This window comes from Drosophila mauritiana, chromosome 2L (genome assembly GCF_004382145.1).
Source record: "Drosophila mauritiana strain mau12 chromosome 2L, ASM438214v1, whole genome shotgun sequence".
Lineage (NCBI taxonomy): Eukaryota > Metazoa > Arthropoda > Insecta > Diptera > Drosophilidae > Drosophila > Drosophila mauritiana.
This window is the reverse complement of record NC_046667.1, coordinates 4,917,333-4,935,989: the sequence shown is the minus strand read 5'-3', so window position 1 is coordinate 4,935,989 and position 18,657 is coordinate 4,917,333. Positions and strand designations below refer to the sequence as shown.

Below are 18,657 nucleotides of genomic sequence, written 5' to 3'. Positions count from 1 at the left end.
GCTTCGTTCCGCCGGAGCACCTCCCCGGGAGCACCTTCAACCAGCTCTCCGGCTACCAGCTCCTAGCTCCCAGCTTCCAGCTTCCATCTCGAAATTAGCTGATAGCCCCCGCCCCGAGATCGGGCACATGGCTTCCGTTTTGGCCCGCCCCTGCGGCTCCTGCTTTTTGGACTTTTTCGGTACTCGGACATGGGAAATTCCGAAGGCTTCGTTATCAGGCCCATGTTCTAATTATAACTTACAATAAGTAAGTATCATAATCTTTAAAAAAAAAACAAACAACTAAAACTTAAAGGATAATAAAAACGCGTGTAAACGTGTATTTATGTTGTATGGTGCTAAAAATTATATTTTTTTTGCTATTATGTTTCATAAAATGTTAAGGTGCTCAAAAACTTTTGAAATATCATGGCTATTAATCTATTTTTAACCAGACTACACTTATTTTTGTCAATTTGAAATATATTATGTAGCTTTTCAAACTGATATAATTATTTTGACAATGGTTTTAAGATCAAATCCTTTTTCAGCTTTCCTTGATATATTTTTATAACTGATTTATTCAAATCATTCCATTCTATTCTAAAACAAAATATTTTAGTTTGACCATATGTTTATTTTAAGAATTATATAGGTGCAATTTTTGTTTTAAAAAATCTGTTTTTTTTCGATATTTTCGAATCTATCAACGCTAAATTAAAACTGAATGTATCTTAGATGAAATTTCATTTTAAGTTCCCATTTTTAGTACTAGGTAAAATAATGTTTACACATAACATCCCAGCTAATTATTGTTATTTGATTAATAATATTTATTGAGATCCATTCATATTGATAGTAAGTATAACATAAAACTTACTAATGCCGCACTGAACATAAATTAATAAGATCTTAAGCTGGCGAATGCGACACCATTTTATATCCTAATCACAGCAGTTTCCTGAGAAGACATCTATTCAGGCCACTGGGCCATATCCGACTTGCACGTACCCTAGAACAAAAGAGCTTTCCCAACTAGAACGAGGCCTTGATTATAGCCGCCCCTATCAAGACTTATTTCAAAACACTGTGGCCCCAAAACCCGAAATCAAGCTCGAATTTCGAAAGGTTCCAATTTGGCTTTTCTGCGTCGGATTTATTGGAGCTTAAAACTCATGTTCGGTTTTCAGTTGATCAGTAGTTCGTTCTAACAGGAAATACTCAGCCATATCCGTCTTATCAGCCCCACATATGCCATATATGTAAGTACTAAATGAAAAAGCCTTAACCTAATCACGAGAAGCGCGACAAACAAACTGGCATCTAATTGTATTGAAACCACTAGGATAGCTAGGGTATTAGAATAGCTTATACCCCGCAAGAAGTATCGTGTGTCGCTAGTGGGTACTTACATTTTAGTTATATGTGGATAGTTATAGTGAATGTACATATAAATGGTATGTGCCTGTTAATCATAGTAACATTAATAAATACAAAATTATTAAATAATTAGTCTATTGCCAAGGTACGTGTCTAATAAAAAGAACGAAGTGAGAATCCGATTGATCATACCCCTTCGGGGATACGGTACCAAAATGGGAAATAGAATTTGTATGCTTAGAATCGGGCCGCTTTGATTTGGTTAGAGGGCTCTGCTCCTCATTTCCTCGTTTCAAGGCGTCAAAGTGCTAAATTCCGAATCCCATAACCAGAGCCCGAGTCACATCTACATCCAAACCCCCATCCAAATCTCCATCCAAACATCCATCCGGGCCTGTCCCTGGCCTGTGCCTGCGGCACCCACACAGCTGCAGCTCCCACTTGCGATGGTATTGGTGGGCCGAGAGCCGATCGCGAACGCCCGAACTTTGACGAGCGGAGCCGAGCGTGCCGAGCGAGCGGGCGAAGAATTCGAATTTCTTTGGCGGGGCTCGTGTTTAGTAATACTTCGAACGCTAGACGATCTCCACATGTGGGGAGAGTGCTGTGCCCGACGATCGCAGCAGCAGCAAATCAGCGTTTTCTGTTAGTTTCCCACACTTTTCCGATCCTCAACTCTTTAATACTTGATTTGCTAATGTCGGTTTTACTGAGGGCATTTTATAAGAATCGAAAATTGCTCAATTTCTAACTTTATGCTTATTTCGTTGGCAGTTTCGTGTGTGTTTTAAGCGGGGAGAGACAGAGGCAATTATATAGAGTGCGACATAAATACGTTGCGGATAGGACCAAAGGACCCAGCGAGGATGTTACCCAGAGATCTAAGGCATCTCTCGGGTCTTCTGGGCGCCGTTTATCTGTTGGGCAGCCTGGTTTCCGTTACCTTGGCGGATGGAAAGGTAAGTGCAAGCTAAATTCTACGTATAATATTAAAAACTGACAGCTCTTTAAGGTCTAGCATTAAGAAATTTATAAATTGTAGTGCAATAACTTTTTCTCAACTTCTTTTTTATGTCTTAAAACTACGGCTATTACTATTTAAAGTGCTTCTCAAACCATAACCATCTGAATTTTATGAGATTGTAAAATACTAACCAAAGTGCTTGTCAAACTGTACACGCATAACAAAGTTTTAAGGTACTTAAAGCTTATAACAATAATATTCCGATTGACTTTGGAGGAAAATGATCATGTCCACCAATGCTCCCCAAACTGTATACGTAGTCATTGATTTTGCATTTACATAGTATCAACCATAAACAACTATGTAAAATTGGGTCAGCTCGGAGCTCGACTCTTAATCACCGCAGCTATTGTTATTGTTATTCTGCAGCACTGCACTCTCCGATTTATTCACACTTCCGGCATGAAAACATCGCGTAGTTGCAACAACTCTTTGGCTTCGACAGATAATTCCTTTCAGCTTGCTCCCGATTCCGGGGGTTCAATGGAGTCCAAGTCCAGCTTGGAATCGATTATGTCACTACATAATTTTGGCAACATAATGTTGTAGGTGAAGAGGTTGGCGATAACGCCCATTGATAACCCCCCTAATCTTTCCATTTGGAGGACATTGCTTTTTTGGCATACGCATTCACATGGTTTGCCATTGAACGTTTCCGGCTGGCAATTAGAATTATATTTAATAACCGCGAGATTAGTTCCTTAATTGGCATATAATCATTTGTCAAATGGAACGGGAATGAGTATGAAAAACAAAGAATTAATGCGCAGGTTTCTAGCCCAATTTAATGGATTCTTCGTATTTTTACAAAATAGGAAACATTCACCAATGCGCTTTCCAGTTTTTTATTTATTTTTGCATAATTTTTTAAGCAAACACTAAGCTGATTTGACACAAACGTGCGAAGCAAACGCTACTTGCTGTTGCCCCAAAAACTATGCACTACTTTTTTAAAGTACCTTGTGCATATACCAAATTAATTGAATATTAATATTTAGATGGTTAGGGATCGCAGAGATTTCGTAAGGCTGGATGAAAAATGGAGCACATGCCGGCGGTACCTACTTTTTGATGGCATTCGGCGGCTCTTATCAGGCTGCGACTGATCTACACATTTAATTAGACCTATTGCTATGTTGGCGGCATTGACGCCATTGATAGCATGTTCCGCTGATTGCGACATGGCTTTCTAGACTCGAATTTAGAATAAAAACACTTTGGAATTGAAACAAGTGTCGCCAGCAGTCGCAGAGGCTATCGGCTTGGCTTGACTTATTGCCTTTACCAGAGATCAGAGTTTAGTTTTCAGCCTAGTTGAGCAGTTAACTCAGCACACAATTCGTGCACTCAATTCGTTGGGATGTGGAAATCTGGCCCCATCGCTCACGTGTTTGCCATCATAAGTGTGCAGCTCGTCTGACGACTTTGGTAATCCGATCCACAGCTCTTTTCGCACTCGGTTACGTGGTCAATGCCATGGGCTTGGGACCCAAACTCCCCGATTCCGAGTGAGAGCTCCCAGGTCTCCAGGTCTTGTGGGTTGCCAATGGAGGACTAACCGCAAAACGCTGAAAAACTTGACTTCGCTTAGCTACCGTTGCTCGGGTTACCCTCACGATAAGCGAAGGCTTAAAGAATAGTTGGTTCACTTACAACAGCTAATCTGAATAGAAGGGGATTTACATTTCTCGCTAGAATTAGTTTTGATTAGAACACACATTGTATGTGCGCAATCTATGCATTAATTGCAAGCTATAAGGAAATTTTTAAAGTTTATTATCTAATATGAGTAATGTTTTTAAGGGTATTTATTCCAGCATCATTTGAATACATGTAAATACCTATTAAACAGTTAACAGCTCTTAGGCAATGGCTCTAAAACTGTTCTCGCAATGGGTTTTGCAACCAGTTTGGCGCTTCATTAGCCGCACAAATGATTTCCTTTTCCGTTCCGCGAAAAGAGAGCCGATCGCTTAAGAGCCGCTTCAATCGAAGAGCAGAAGAGACAGAGAGAGATGAACTCATCGATTGCAGATGCAGCTGAGGCTTTCCATGAATGAATTTTGATAAATTGTCTTTATCAGTCGCTCTCCCCACTTCACCATTCACCACTCCCCCATGCACCCTTTCTCTTTTCTCCTGCACTTGCCCAGCTATAAATACGTGTACATATAGGGAAATGCCGTTATTGCCTGTGAATAAGTGTGCTCTTGGGCCAGTGCGCTGGTATGTGTGTGTGTGTGTGCAGTTCGATTCCGACAATTAGCAGCAGCTCAAGTGATCGGTGAGGGGCTCTCTTCGAGAATCACTGGAATTGGAATGAAGGGTTGCCGGGGGATGGCGACTTCAGGGGTTGGGGGGAGTCGGCAATCTTTTGACGTTCTGCACCATTTCAAATTGGAATTGAAAGTTCTTGGCTGTTTGTTGTTTTGTTGCTTCTGCGGCGGCTGCTGCTGCCGTCCAAAGTCTTAGAAACTTCAATGGTGCACTCAGAAAAATCTTAACTACCTACAAAATATTATCACATAAATACATAACCTAAAACCCTCGAAATATACCATATACTTCGATATTTTCTTATAAACAGATTGTGAAAATAACGCATTTTTTTTAATTGGTTATTAAAGAGTACGAGTATTTTCTATCAAATTATAAAACTATGATCTTAATATGAACAGTAGTGAGTGTGATTATATCCACCCAACTATTTCTTTCCGTGCACCAACCATTTCAGTCTTCAGTTTCGTTCTCCTTGGGTTTTGTTTATGCCCGATCCTGGTCCAAAGTGACCCGATGCTGCTGGCATAAATCACTGACCACCGCCGGCCAGACTGAGCGGGGCCAACTGGGTGTGGGTGTCCAGCTGGTGGAGGGTGTCCAGCTGGAGACCGCCCAAGAAAACGGGAGAGCGGGGGCAGCAGCTCCGGAGCTCGGACAACAATGATCATCATCTCATTGTTGGACTCCTTGTGGAAGTTTATTTGCGTGCTTGAGCTGAATTGTTTGGCGAGTTGCATTTCAATTTGACTCAATTATTTATTTATCTGCAACTGAATGCGGAAATTATGCGAAGTCTCGCTCTCTGCATCTGTGTGTGTGTGTGTGTGTGTGTGCGATATGGACAACATGTCGTATGAGTGATATGGGCAGGGGCCACTTAGTAGCCGCCTTTGTAATGAATTTCGTAAATTGAAACGATTATTTATGAGCGAAGCTAGTGAAATTGGGTTATCAGTCATCTGTCTCATAACTGCAGCTCGTTGTTCTCCTTTTTTCGCCGCCTTATCAGTTCGTACGGGCTCATGAAATTGATATTCATCTGAGCATTTGAAATTCTATACATATATATTTAGAGACTATACACATATGTGTACAATGTATGATGCGATTCCATTGCTGAGATTCCATTTCAGACGGCAGACATCTACTGTCATGGCTAAAAATAAATTCAGCTTAATTTGCTTGGTTAACTTTCTGGTGCTTTGATTGTCTGAATTATTTGCAGGCCATTGAGATGGTTAACCAATGGCTTCATGATTTCAAACGATTTATAGCCGGGTGAAATTTAACTGGCAGCTCCTTTGACGCAAAATTCGAACGATAATGGCATGATGCGACTTTTTACTATAGTTCCCAGTTTATATTCTTTTCTACAAGGTCACAGGATAGTTAGATAGCCAGATAGTGGCACTTCACAGTGGATTCAATCACTTGGCGCTTCCTTATCACCATGACCACCTTATTGACGATCGTTGCGAATATTCAGTTGTGACAGCTCGCTGTCCATCAATTTCAATGTTAACTTGAGTGCACGGCAATTAGTTATCATCTGTCAGGCTTGTGTCCAAACAATTATGCGATGCCACGATGCCGTAACCGGTCACTCAAGTAGCTCCAACTGGGCTGGCTCCAGACGCACGGTTACGGAGTGCGTGGGTGTCCTCCATGTGCCAGTGGCAGTGCAGATTCTTTTGCATCTTCTCCACATGACTTAATGTCAAGCCGGAGCAAAATGATGTCATGCTGCAAGTGCGCCCGTCCAGATGTGCATCCATTATACTATGCTCCACATGAATGTCGGTGTGAGTGTAAGTGCGGGGGTTGCCTTTTCATGTCAATCACACGCTGCTCATATGTTGGCCCATATTCGTATTTTTTACTGCTACCCTGTAGCAGTGCGCCAAAATCGGTCGTTTTGATGCCAACTGAATATGGCATGAATCTGGCACTTTGTGTTGTGAGCAACTGGGTTGAGTGGTCAATAAAATGCATTTGTGGGATGTCAGCCAGCTATTTGAAGTCAGTTTGTGACTTATGTTTGCCCAATAAAAGAATAACTTATATTTTACATTTTACTTAGTACTTGCGCGTCTAATACCTTCATTCGAATGCCTTTCATTGTTGCATGTGTGCAGTGTTCCAAACGTTTATGATGCACATTTAACAACAGATTTGTTGTTGCTATTGTTGATGGTGCAAACAGTTCCCACTCCATTTCATGGGGCATATAAATGTGCAAATGAAAATGCGGTTGATTGATGGCGCGTGTTGTCTGACGGGGGAAATTGGGTCAACTGTGACGCACAAAAGGATCCTCGTTAGATGCAGCTGAATCTTGATCTCGGGCTTGAGAAGTGTATCTACAAGATACAAGATCTTTCTATATCTGACCAAGTAATGTCTTAGATATCCTCCTTGGCAACAAAGAACTCACTTTGATGTCTTGCTGTCTGCGACAGATAACCCCTTTGTCCGCAGCCTAAAACTCGAAACTCGGGATACAATACACATGTGCATGAAATACAATTTAATGCTAAATTTAAATGTATTAATTAATTCCGCTCCCACTCCCGGCTTGAAACTGTGTCCAGTCTTATCAGCTGTGATTTATATGTGACATTCTGATAATTATAATTATTATGTTTTTTTTTTTTGTATGCCACATCCGGGCGTAGCAGGCCACCAACTTTGAGACCCAGATTACCAGACGCCTCTGTCTCTCTCTCTTTCTTTCCTTAGCCATCCATCTCTGTCCCGCAAGTTGCTCCATCTCTCCTACAAGTGGCTCCTTCTCTTTCCTTTAAGTGTCTCCTTCTCTTTCCTTTAAGTGTCTCCTTCTCTTTCCTGCAAGTGTCTCCTTCTCTTTCCTCCCAGTGTATCCATCTCTTTCCAAGTCATTTCGCTGCGCTTTGCATTCCCTGAATAATTGCAATCCGTCGAATTGGTGGCCAGAGTTTAAGGTAGTATCGCTTACAGTTCAGCGGAAAGTTAGCACCCGAGGATTGTCATCAGATACCCAGGACCATAGACTGCACATATATACATATTTATATGTGCATATGCATATCCAGAACGTGTCGGGCCAATAAACTTGGCTGCTCAGATGCAGATGCAGATGCATTTCGCTGCAGCCGGAGCGGAGCGCTCGTCACTTGTGCATCTTTCCGCCCGGCAAGCGATTAGCGTGGGTGGGTGTGCCCAATTGTCGCCTCAGATATATGCCAGATATCAAGATATATCCGCGTGGAGGCCTCGCTCTGACCTTAAACCATGGCTTGGATGCTTCGCTGGACGGGCAACTGGCGCAATTGGCATTAACATGTGTAAATGCGCTTAAGTGCGCGCCACTCGCACAGCATTGTCTCAGTATAAATGTATATATAGTCCGATATATAGTGCGCCGATCTGGTCAGACACAGTGGCGTAACAGATTAAATTAGCCAAGGGTTTAAGCTATGTCCCCAATCCTCTCTAGCGCACTGTCGCCTTATGAGCAGGATACCCAACACCTGGTTGGCCAGTTCGCGCAGACACGCGTGCCCATTGAGGAATGTTGGTAATTAGTTTTGGCGAATATTCCCAGTCACTGCCTACACTGCTGACATCGGCGGAATCGAGGGTATCGTACGGGTATATGTGTATGTGTGCGAAAGAGGAGCGCACAGTGCAACAGCCCAATTCCCTCGATGCCAAGTGGTTTCTCATCCCCCAGCGACGACGCCACTTGGCAGTGCGTTTTCCGTCTGCCAACCGAAAAATAAAAAATCAAATGAAAAAAAATAAATGGCCCATATATGGCAGACACAATGTAGCATATATGTATATATAGTGTGCTATATGTGGCATATGTGGCCCAGTGTCAAGTTCAAGGAAATTGCAGTGCTGTCACTTTTGAACGTGTTACCGCAACAATTTCCACAGTTTGACATACATTTTGCATGCGAATATGGATATCTTCACAGATATATAATATATATGATATGTCAATTTCGGTGTTATACGAGAAGAATTCCTTGGGTTTCAGATTTGGCAATTGATTGAATGAAATTCGATGGTGTTCGCTTGGATATTTTCGGAATATGAAGGAATGTGTGTGCTGTGAAACAAAAGACTTGAATGAAACCAAGAACTGTTCGAAATAAACTCGTATTATCATAAGACTAGCTACACCCACATAATGTGAGGTTTCTCACATTTGACGTGGCATTTCCAGCAAGCGAGTGCAATTGCTTTGGTGCACCTGCAGCAGCAGAATTTTCCGGTGGGGGGATTGGATTTTATTTTGGTATCTGCATTTTCTCGGATTTTTCATTTGTTCGCCCGGCGAGAACAACATCTTTTGGTTCACCGCAAAGTCTTTTTTCCTATTTTCTAAATTTTTTCCCAGTTTTTCAGTGCTGCGTGTTGTTTACCTTTGGCGTTCTCGTTTCGGGATTCGGTGATGTGAATATTTAGTTAACAGATGGTTTGATCTGCTGCGAGCAGATTCACTTCTGGGAACCGATTGGAGTAGCCTCTTCCGGGGCTTTGAACTCCGCTGATGTCGCTTGTCCCAAATCAGCGGAGGTGTTTGTAAATCCAGAACAGAGCAGAATTTGCCAAACATTTGACACTAATTCAACCGACAATTAAACAACAAATTTCGTATGCAAATATGTTTAAAATATTACGCAGAGAACCTCGAAACATGCGTGCAACATGTGTGCAGTTTTTTTCTTCTCAATTTTTAAATGGTTTCTTGTTTTTTTTGGAGGAACTGTCGGTGGAAAACTTGAACGACCACTGAAATTCCAAATTAATGAAGGCGGCCATAAATTCGGACTTTTAACCAGCATGAAATTATGTCAATTCTATAAATACGAGAAATGAAACTAAGGATGTTTATGCCGCTGACATGAATGAGGAAGCCGCAACCAATGTGTGCCAATAAATCCACGTGGGAACACAGGCCACTTTTGCAACCTACCTCAAAAATGGTATTTCAAAGTGATTTCATAATGGGAGATATTCCAGATAATCGCTTTTTACCGAATTGCACACGTTGTTTATAAATAAATGCACATTAAATGGGTTAGAAATGCGCTGCCTGTGGATATAGCATTTCCCAGCATTTCCCAGCATTTCCCAGCATTTCCCAGCATTTTCCAGCCTTTTCCCCAACCGCATCTGCCACATTTTCACTTCGGAATCGCCTCAACTTCATTCCGAGGTCCAGTGAGCGTGTTCTATGCACTCGCTCAATTGACTGGGCAAAAGTAAACGTACTCATATAGAAGATTATCTCATTGCAAACGGAAGCCGTGCAATTAAAGCTGCGAAAAATGTTGCAGCTCTACTTATTATTGTTGATTTTCTGGCTAAGGCGGCCCCAGATTTCGTTTGTCTCTCGCAAAGGAATTTGCACGAATCCATCCATGCATCGAGCAGAAGGTCATTTCCGTAGGATTCCAGCAAGTTTGTTGCGGAATTCACAAATAATCAACTTCACAGATGAGCTAAGGGGTATCTGTTAGCTTGAAACTAATATATGTGAGCTATACAACACTAATACTTAAGTGTTGTGTTTAAGCTGAAAGCAAGCTAAATGAATTTAAATTAATTTATATATTTATATACTAGCTGAATGCTAGTTCCTAGTTGGCACCATGAGCAAATAGATATCGAATTGATTGTGACATCTTCGATTGCCCAAACGAGTGTTTCAATCAGGGGCAATCAAGCACGGTTCCACATTCCTTGGGCTACTATATAGTATATATATATTCTTGATTTCAGATCTGCAACACAACGCTATGCGACTGCAAAGGAATCAAGGGACGCATGGGCGCCCCAGGACCCATCGGAGTTCCCGGCTTGGAAGGACCTGCCGGTGATATAGGACCATTTGGACGAGCAGGACCAATCGGCGAGAAGGGAGATGTCGGCGAGTATGGCGAACAAGGCGAGAAAGGACATCGCGTAAGAAATCGATTTCAAAGTAACCTCAAAATGATGACTTATGCATAAGAAATATACTTACAGGGCGATGTCGGACCTAAAGGTGAAATGGGTTACCCTGGCATTATGGTGAGTAATAAAAGTATCTTATAGATAGTCATTCTACATATTTGAAGGACCCAAATTAAGTGCATTTCGTATTTATAATCTCGATACTCACATGTTCCATATTATATCCTATGAAATGAGACTAGTTCACAAGGCAAATTGTAATAATTTCCATTGGTTCCTGGCCATCTTAGGGTAAAAGCGGTGAGCCCGGAACACCAGGACCACGTGGAATCGATGGCTGCGACGGACGGCCTGGTATGCAGGGTCCCAGCGGAGCACCTGGCCAGAACGGCGTTCGCGGTCCGCCAGGAAAGCCCGGTCAGCAGGGTCCACCTGGAGAGGCTGGCGAGGGCGGCATCAACTCCAAGGGCACCAAGGGCAATCGAGGCGAGACTGGACAGCCCGGCGGTATGGGACCGCCCGGATTCGATGGCGATCGCGGTAGCAAGGGTGACACTGGATACGCTGGAGTAAACGGCGAGAAGGGAGATCCGGGACTGCCGGGACCCAAGGGTGACACTGGCGACGTTTCGGAGCTGCCCTACTCACTGATTGGACCACCTGGGCCCAAGGGTGACCCAGGTGAAAGCCTATCCGGAGTGCTGAAGCCAGATGACACCTTGAAGGGCTACAAGGGATACGTGGGACTCCAGGGCGATGAGGGGCCACAGGGACCGACCGGCGAACAAGGCGCCTTTGGCCGCAATGGACTGCCTGGTGCAAGAGGTGAGATCGGAGGACCCGGAGAGCGGGGCAAGCCCGGTAAGGATGGTGAACCCGGTCGATTCGGTGACAAGGGCATGAAAGGTGCGCCCGGCTGGACTGGAGCTGATGGATTGGACGGAAGCCCAGGAGAGCGTGGACAGGATGGATTCGCCGGCATGCCTGGTGTTCAAGGAGGCGCTGGTCCCCCCGGAATTTACGATCCTAGTCTCACCAAATCGCTGCCCGGCCCGATTGGATCGCAGGGAGACATCGGACCGCCCGGAGAACAAGGTCCACCAGGTCTGCCCGGCAAACCTGGACGCCGCGGACCCATCGGTCTAGCTGGTCAATCAGGAGACCCCGGCTTAAGCGGCAGTCGCGGACCGCCTGGACGTAGTGAGCGCGGTGAGGCCGGAGACTATGGATTCATTGGCCCACCGGGACCGCAAGGTCCCCCCGGCGAAGCTGGTCTACCCGGCCGATACGGACTGCACGGAGACCCTGGACAAAATGTGGTCGGACCAAAGGGCGAGTCTGGCCTAAATGGACTACCTGGTTTGGAGGGCTATCGCGGCGATCGCGGAGAGGTCGGCTTGCCCGGTGACAAGGGTCTGCCCGGCGAGGGCTACAACATCGTAGGTCCTCCTGGTTCCCAGGGACCGCCCGGTTTCCGTGGACTTCCCGGTGACGATGGTTATAACGGATTACGTGGACTGCCCGGTGACAAGGGATTGCGCGGTGACGACTGCCCCGTGTGCAATGCCGGACCCCGAGGACCCCGTGGCCAGGAGGGCGACACCGGCTACCCGGGTAGCAATGGAAACCGTGGAGCTATTGGCCTCACTGGACCGCGTGGCGTACAGGGCCTGCAAGGTAACCCCGGAAGGGCTGGTCACAAAGGTCTGCCCGGTCCAGCGGGTATTCCCGGCGAGCCAGGCAAAGTTGGAGCTGCCGGACCCGATGGAAGGAAGATCGAATTGGGCTCTTTAAGGAAGGGCGAAATCGGTGACATCGGCGACAGTGGACGTCGCGGAGATCAGGGTGACGACGGTGAAAATGGACGGGATGGATCCATTGGTAGCCAGGGTGAGCGCGGAGAAACCGGACAGCGCGGCGACTACGGCGATGCCGGTTACCAGGGACGCGATGGTGAGCCAGGACGCGATGGTCGTGATGGAGCTCCCGGTAGAAACGCCACCACACCCAAGGTCTACTTGATCGGCGAGCCGGGATATGACGGAATAAAGGGCGAGCGCGGCGACGATGGTGATACCGGTTTCAAGGGCGTCAAGGGTGAGCCGAATCCTGGTCAGATCTACGACAACACTGGTGAGCCTGGCGAGGATGGTTATACCGGACCGAAGGGCGTGAAGGGAGCCAAGGGAGAGCAAGGCGCTATTGGACTTCGTGGCGAAATTGGTGACCGTGGCCCGGCTGGCGAAGTTATTCCCGGACCCGTGGGTGCCAAGGGTTATCCCGGCCCAACTGGCGATTACGGACCGCAGGGAGCTCCAGGATTGGCTGGTCGCGATGGTGAACCTGGCTTGGATGGAGGCCTTGGATACAAGGGACAGCGCGGTGTACCTGGTCAGGAGGTGATCCAGGGTGAGATTGGACCACCGGGTCGGTCAGGCATTAAGGGCTTCCCCGGTGATGTCGGCGCACCCGGCCAGTATGGACTCGCCGGACGCCCAGGACCCAAGGGAGTGAAGGGCGAGCAAGGACCCGATGGCGCAGTTGGACAAACAGGACTGCCTGGCAACAAGGGCCAGCGCGGTGACTTCCTGGTTGGTCCGCCCGGACCAAAGGGTCAGCCCGGACGCATTGGTCGCAAGGCACCGCACGGCGCCAAGGGCCAGAAGGGAGAGGTGGGCTCGCTGGGCCAGAATGGACAGAACGGCGCCAAGGGCAGCATCGGTTTCTCTGGCCGTCGTGGACTCCTCGGCAATGCGGGTCTGCAGGGACTGCCTGGTAGTCCTGGCATTCCCGGTCTTCCAGGAATGATTGGCGAGATCGGAGAGCGTGGTGAGATTGGATACAACGGACGGCAGGGTGACATCGGACCTCGTGGACCCAACGGCGAGTTCGGACCTAAAGGTGAGCGAATATTTGGACTAAAAATCTAACATATACAGAAGATGTGACTTTGCCTAATCATGGTCTATAATACCGTATACCTTCCTATCCTTTAGGTCTCTCTGGTGATGATGGACCGGATGGCTATCCCGGAGCTAACGGCCTTCCCGGACGCAAGGGTGAGCAAGGAAATCCCGGATTCCCAGGACGTACAGGCGCGAAGGGCGTGGCCGCCTACAGTGGCATAAAGGGTGATGACGGAGAATCCGGCTTGACCGGACCCATCGGATACCCCGGAGCTCCCGGAGTGAAGGGACAGCGTGGGCCGGTTGGAGATTCGCAACCAGCTCTCGATGGAGTTGCTGGCCGCAAGGGAGAAGTAGGCAGTCCAGGACTCAATGGACTTCCCGGTCGCCATGGACTAAAGGGACAGCGGGGAGATCGCGGTCTCGCCGGCCAACAGGGTAGACCAGGAGAGCCAGGAGCCAAGGGATTGGGCGGCTATCCTGGCCGCAATGGAGTTCATGGCCTGAAGGGCGCCACTGGATTTACTGGACCCCAGGGACCCAAAGGTCCTCAGGGCGAGAGAGGAGTTGTGGGCCTGGATGGTCGAACTGGTCAGATTGGTGATCAAGGACCACGCGGATTGATTGGAGCGCAGGGAGAGCAGGGTGAGCAGGGTGACGAAGGTGAAGTCGGCTTCCCAGGTCGCTTGGAAAACCTGCAGGATCAGAGCTTCTATCGCGGCTTCACCGGAGATCGAGGACTACAGGGTGAACGTGGCGAGCAGGGAGATATGGGACCAATTGGCTTTATTGGACCTCCCGGCGCCAAGGGCGAACGCGGTGACATTGGCTATGCTGGACAACTTGGATTCGATGGAGCTGACGGCCTTAAGGGATTCCAGGGTGACCAAGGACCACGAGGTCCACCGGGCATAACATTGCCAGCCGAGAAGGGTGACGAAGGCGTTGCTGGACTCGATGGACGAGCAGGACGTCCGGGACACTTTGGCCAGAAGGGAGCACCTGGACCACCGGGAGAGAATGGACCCAACGGTGCGATCGGACACAATGGACCCCAGATCCAGGGGCCACCTGGACCTCAGGGAGATGTCGGCTTTCCCGGAGCACCAGGACACAATGGTCGTCATGGACTAATCGGACCAAAGGGAGAGCTTGGAGAAATGGGTCGCCAGGGTGAGCGCGGTGAAGCTGGATATGCCATTGTTGGCAGACAGGGCGACATCGGAGATATCGGCTTCCAGGGCGAACCTGGCTGGGATGGCGCCAAGGGCGAGCAAGGATATCCCGGACTTCCGGGTAAGAACGGAAGGGTGGGTGCCCCAGGACCACGAGGAGCCACTGGCGACGCCGGCTGGGGTGGAATCGATGGCATGGACGGACTCGTTGGCCCCAAGGGTCAACCAGGTGTAACTTACTCCTACTCCATGGCCCGACCCGGAGATCGTGGTGAGCCCGGACTTGATGGGTTCCAGGGCGAGGAAGGCGATGCTGGAGCACCAGGACTTATTGGATTCCAGGGACAGAGAGGTGCCATGGGATATCGCGGTGACCAGGGCGAGGTGGGCTACTCCGGAGCCGATGGACCGCAGGGTCAGCGTGGTGACAAGGGTTATATTGGCTTGACCGGAGCACCCGGCCTGCGTGGTCTGCCCGGACCACAAGGTGACCCAGCGCCAGCACCGCCGGCGCCCAAGAGCCGCGGATTCATCTTCGCCCGCCACTCGCAGTCCGTCCAAGTGCCTCGGTGTCCGGCCAACACGAATCTGCTATGGGAGGGCTACTCACTGTCCGGCAACGTGGCCGCCAGCAGAGCGGTGGGTCAGGATCTCGGTCAGTCCGGCTCCTGCATGATGCGGTTTACCACCATGCCGTACATGCTGTGTGACTTCAACGGCATTTGTCACTTTGCCCAGAATAACGATGACAGTCTCTGGCTGTCCACCGCCGAGCCCATGCCAATGACCATGACGCCCATCCAAGGCAGGGACCTCATGAAGTACATCTCGCGGTAAGTGTAAATTCCTTCCTCCCCTGGAAACCCCTCACACTATTGACATGTCTTGTTCCGCAGTTGCGTTGTGTGCGAGACGACGACCAGGATCATCGCCCTCCACTCGCAATCCATGTCCATTCCGGAGTGCCCCGGCGGCTGGGAGGAGATGTGGACCGGCTACAGTTACTTCATGGTATGTTACTATTCTCAGCATAAGGAATTAAAGGTTAACCCACTGTTACCCACCCCCTTTCAGAGCACGTTGGACAACGTCGGAGGCGTTGGACAGAACCTTGTCTCCCCGGGCTCTTGCTTGGAGGAGTTCCGCGCCCAGCCAGTGATCGAGTGCCATGGCCATGGACGCTGCAACTACTACGATGCGCTGGCCTCCTTCTGGTTAACCGTCATCGAGGAGCAGGATCAGTTCGTCCAGCCGCGCCAGCAGACGCTAAAGGCGGATTTGACCAGCAAGATTAGCAGGTGGGTTACTTGAGCAAATCCATTAGCTGCATACATATGTATCTCATTGGTGGTTTCATCTTCCAGGTGCACGGTTTGCCGTCGTCGAGGCAACACCTTTGTGGCTCGCACTGCATATGAGTCTTCCGGTTCCAGAGATGGCTCTGCCTCGAGGTATCCCTCGGGTGGTTCCTCGGGATCGTCTTCGGGCGCAGCTGGATCACTTCCGGAGACAGATGGCGATTACAGGTCAAGCTGGACTTCGGGCGCAGCTTCCAGTCCTGGTTCCAACTCCGGATCCTGGTCATCTGGATCCAATGCCGGAGCTTATCCTGGCTCCAACGCCGCCTGGCAATCGAGGACCAATGCTGGATCTAGCTGGTCTTCCAGACCCGTAGCAGGATCGGGCTCCAATCCAGGATCGTACTCTAGCTGGTCCACGGGCTCCAGTCCGGGTTCCAATCCCGGATCCAACTCCTGGTCCACGCGCCCCTCTTGGAGCACAGATCCGCGCAGTCGCGCCCCATCAAACTATCTGAACGGAAGGTACCAGCAAAGGGTTCGCCCGAGCAACCTGCAGGCCTACAATGAGTACGCTCGCCATGGGGGCAATACCCGCCAGTACAACCGACGCCCCCGCGAGGACACCACCGCCCCCTAGATTGCAGTTCGAACTAAGTAGCAGTTAAATATACGTCTTAAGTCATTTGCTATCCTATCCAGGAAACGATAACGATCCAAACCCCAACTCGAGTACCAAGCAAACTTTAACCACTGAACAGTGCCATTTTCCGTGGAGATGTAATCTAATTACGTGGACACCAAAAACTAAAACCATATGCCACATACCAAATATAATTATGGAAGAGGGGTCGAGAAGAGTAACCACTGCCTCCACTGCAACGAAAGTAAATTCTGTGCCCCTGTTGGGATTATTGTAAACGTAACACAACCAAAAAGAAAGCCCAGTTTTTTGATAAATAAAATTTACAACACATAAAACGAATGCACAAGAAATTTCGTTTGATTGAAATTAAAGCGAACTTTATACCCCATCTAAATCCGATCAAATGCGATTTCGTTCGGTTCGGATTGGATGCGTTTAGGATGTGTAGAGTAGGCTATAGTTGGGGTGAAAACAGAAATACAGCTAAGTGGATAATGTCGGGACAAGAGCTTATGTTTAAGTTAGGGTTCAGAGCCGGAAATCGTTGTCTGCGGCTGTTTTGGTGTAGTCCAACTGCTGTTTCCGCTCCTCCGTCCGTCCAGTCCATCCAATGCTATTATTTAACAAAGTCCGGATTCTCCTGCACCTTTTCGGTGAACTGCAGATGGTTGTCGATGATTTGAAAGAGTACCTCAGGCGAGGGAAAGCGTCCCGTCTGTAGTTTCGACCACACAGGCACATCGTTTAGTGTTATCTCGAAAGCGCCGGACGAGACGAGCTGGGCCTCGAGCATGTTGCCCAGGAAGAAGATCATCATGCAGGCGTATATCTTGTTCGCCTGCAGGTGGCTCCACCAACTGGGCGTGTTCAGGCCGAGGAAGGTGAACGGACTGACCGCACTGACCACGGACACAATGATTATTATCTTTAGGGCGAATATCATCTTAGAGAGGTAATAGTTCAGACCCGGCGGATTGTAGTTGTCGCCATGCACCTGGATTTGCGGATACTTCTCGCCTAGCAGGCCCACGTAGTCCTCGAACGCCTTGCGATAGCCGCAGGAGTAGCTATTTGGCGGATCAAAGGTGAGAAACACATCGGTCATTGTTATCAATTATGTTAATTGCCCCGCATATAACGCACCAGTAAAGGAAAGTCATCGTCGGCGCTATGTTCTGGCCGAATTTGGTGACCGGTATCTCCTTCTCGCCCTCGGCGAACACCAGGGCGTAGCCGGCGCACAGGCAGAGCACCAGTAGTGCCACATTCCTTCCGTTCAGCCTATCCATTGCGTGCTTTTGGCCTAATATAATTGGGAATTTAATTTGGAATTCAATATTTGCTCACACTTTTGCCTTGGTGTTTGTCCGTGTGACTGGCAAATACCCCGCTACTTCTGTCTACGTTTCGTAGTGAGTGGCTCTGATAGGGCTGACAAAACAGCTATTTTTTAAGGTACGAAACTTTCGACGGTCAAACTAACTTAATATAGTTAATTTCGAGTGTTGGCTAAAAGCAATGTCTTATATTTCGTTGATTATTAACATTATGTTGCTGATGTGACTATTATTGATTAAATTATCCAGTAAAGTCAAAGAAATATCGATACTTAAAATATCTGACTGCCACCTCTAACTTACGTTTCACTGTGATTGTCATTCAGCTCTGAGAATTGGTGAATTGTTTATTCATTTCGGCAAGCAAATGCTGGCAACATGGTAAATGTTATGAAAGGAGTGCTGGTGGAGTGGTAAGTGTTGTATACGCCTATACGTTTGTTTCGCTATATTCAACCCATTCCCCGCAGTGATCCTGCTATGAAACAATTTCTGCTGCACTTGGACGAAAAACTGGCTCTGGGTCGCAAATTCATTATCCAGGATCTGGACGAGAACCATTTGTTTATCTCCACGGACATTGTGGAAGTTCTGCAGGCGCGAGTGGACGACTTGATGGATCGGATAAGCTTTCCGTTGCACGACAAGGACGCTTAAAACCTACACAACCCATAAAATCCAAT

The 18,657-nt window shown here is 47.9% G+C and overlaps 3 protein-coding genes across 4 annotated transcripts; 2 read left to right on the top strand and 1 right to left on the bottom strand.

Annotated features, from left to right (window-relative positions):
• The first annotated feature begins 1,914 nt into the window (after positions 1-1,914).
• Positions 1,915-16,980, top strand: LOC117151013 (collagen alpha-1(IV) chain). 2 transcript variants are annotated; one of them, XM_033318223.1, is made up of 9 exons: positions 1,915-2,004; positions 2,134-2,318; positions 10,439-10,621; positions 10,685-10,729; positions 10,903-13,513; positions 13,609-15,526; positions 15,590-15,704; positions 15,768-15,991; positions 16,058-16,631. In XM_033318223.1, the coding sequence occupies exons 2-9, from the start codon at positions 2,226-2,228 to the stop codon at positions 16,629-16,631; spliced, it is 5,763 nt and encodes a 1,920-aa protein (XP_033174114.1). In that variant the 5' UTR covers positions 1,915-2,004; positions 2,134-2,225. The 2 variants fall into 2 exon arrangements, with proteins under 2 accessions (XP_033174114.1, XP_033174122.1); XM_033318231.1 differs by lacking the exon at positions 1,915-2,004 and having other exon boundaries at positions 2,226-2,318; positions 16,058-16,980.
• On the bottom strand, positions 16,977-18,025 carry LOC117151027 (thioredoxin reductase-like selenoprotein T homolog CG3887). The gene is made up of 2 exons (XM_033318243.1): positions 17,781-18,025; positions 16,977-17,704 (listed from the first exon to the last, which is right to left on the bottom strand). The coding sequence occupies exons 1-2, from the start codon at positions 17,924-17,926 to the stop codon at positions 17,254-17,256; spliced, it is 597 nt and encodes a 198-aa protein (XP_033174134.1). The 5' UTR covers positions 17,927-18,025; the 3' UTR covers positions 16,977-17,253.
• A 252-nt stretch (positions 18,026-18,277) lies between these two features.
• LOC117151047 (general transcription factor IIH subunit 5) lies at positions 18,278-18,656 on the top strand. The gene is made up of 2 exons (XM_033318267.1): positions 18,278-18,387; positions 18,445-18,656. The coding sequence occupies exons 1-2, from the start codon at positions 18,353-18,355 to the stop codon at positions 18,629-18,631; spliced, it is 222 nt and encodes a 73-aa protein (XP_033174158.1). The 5' UTR covers positions 18,278-18,352; the 3' UTR covers positions 18,632-18,656.
• Position 18,657: the final 1 nt, after the last annotated feature.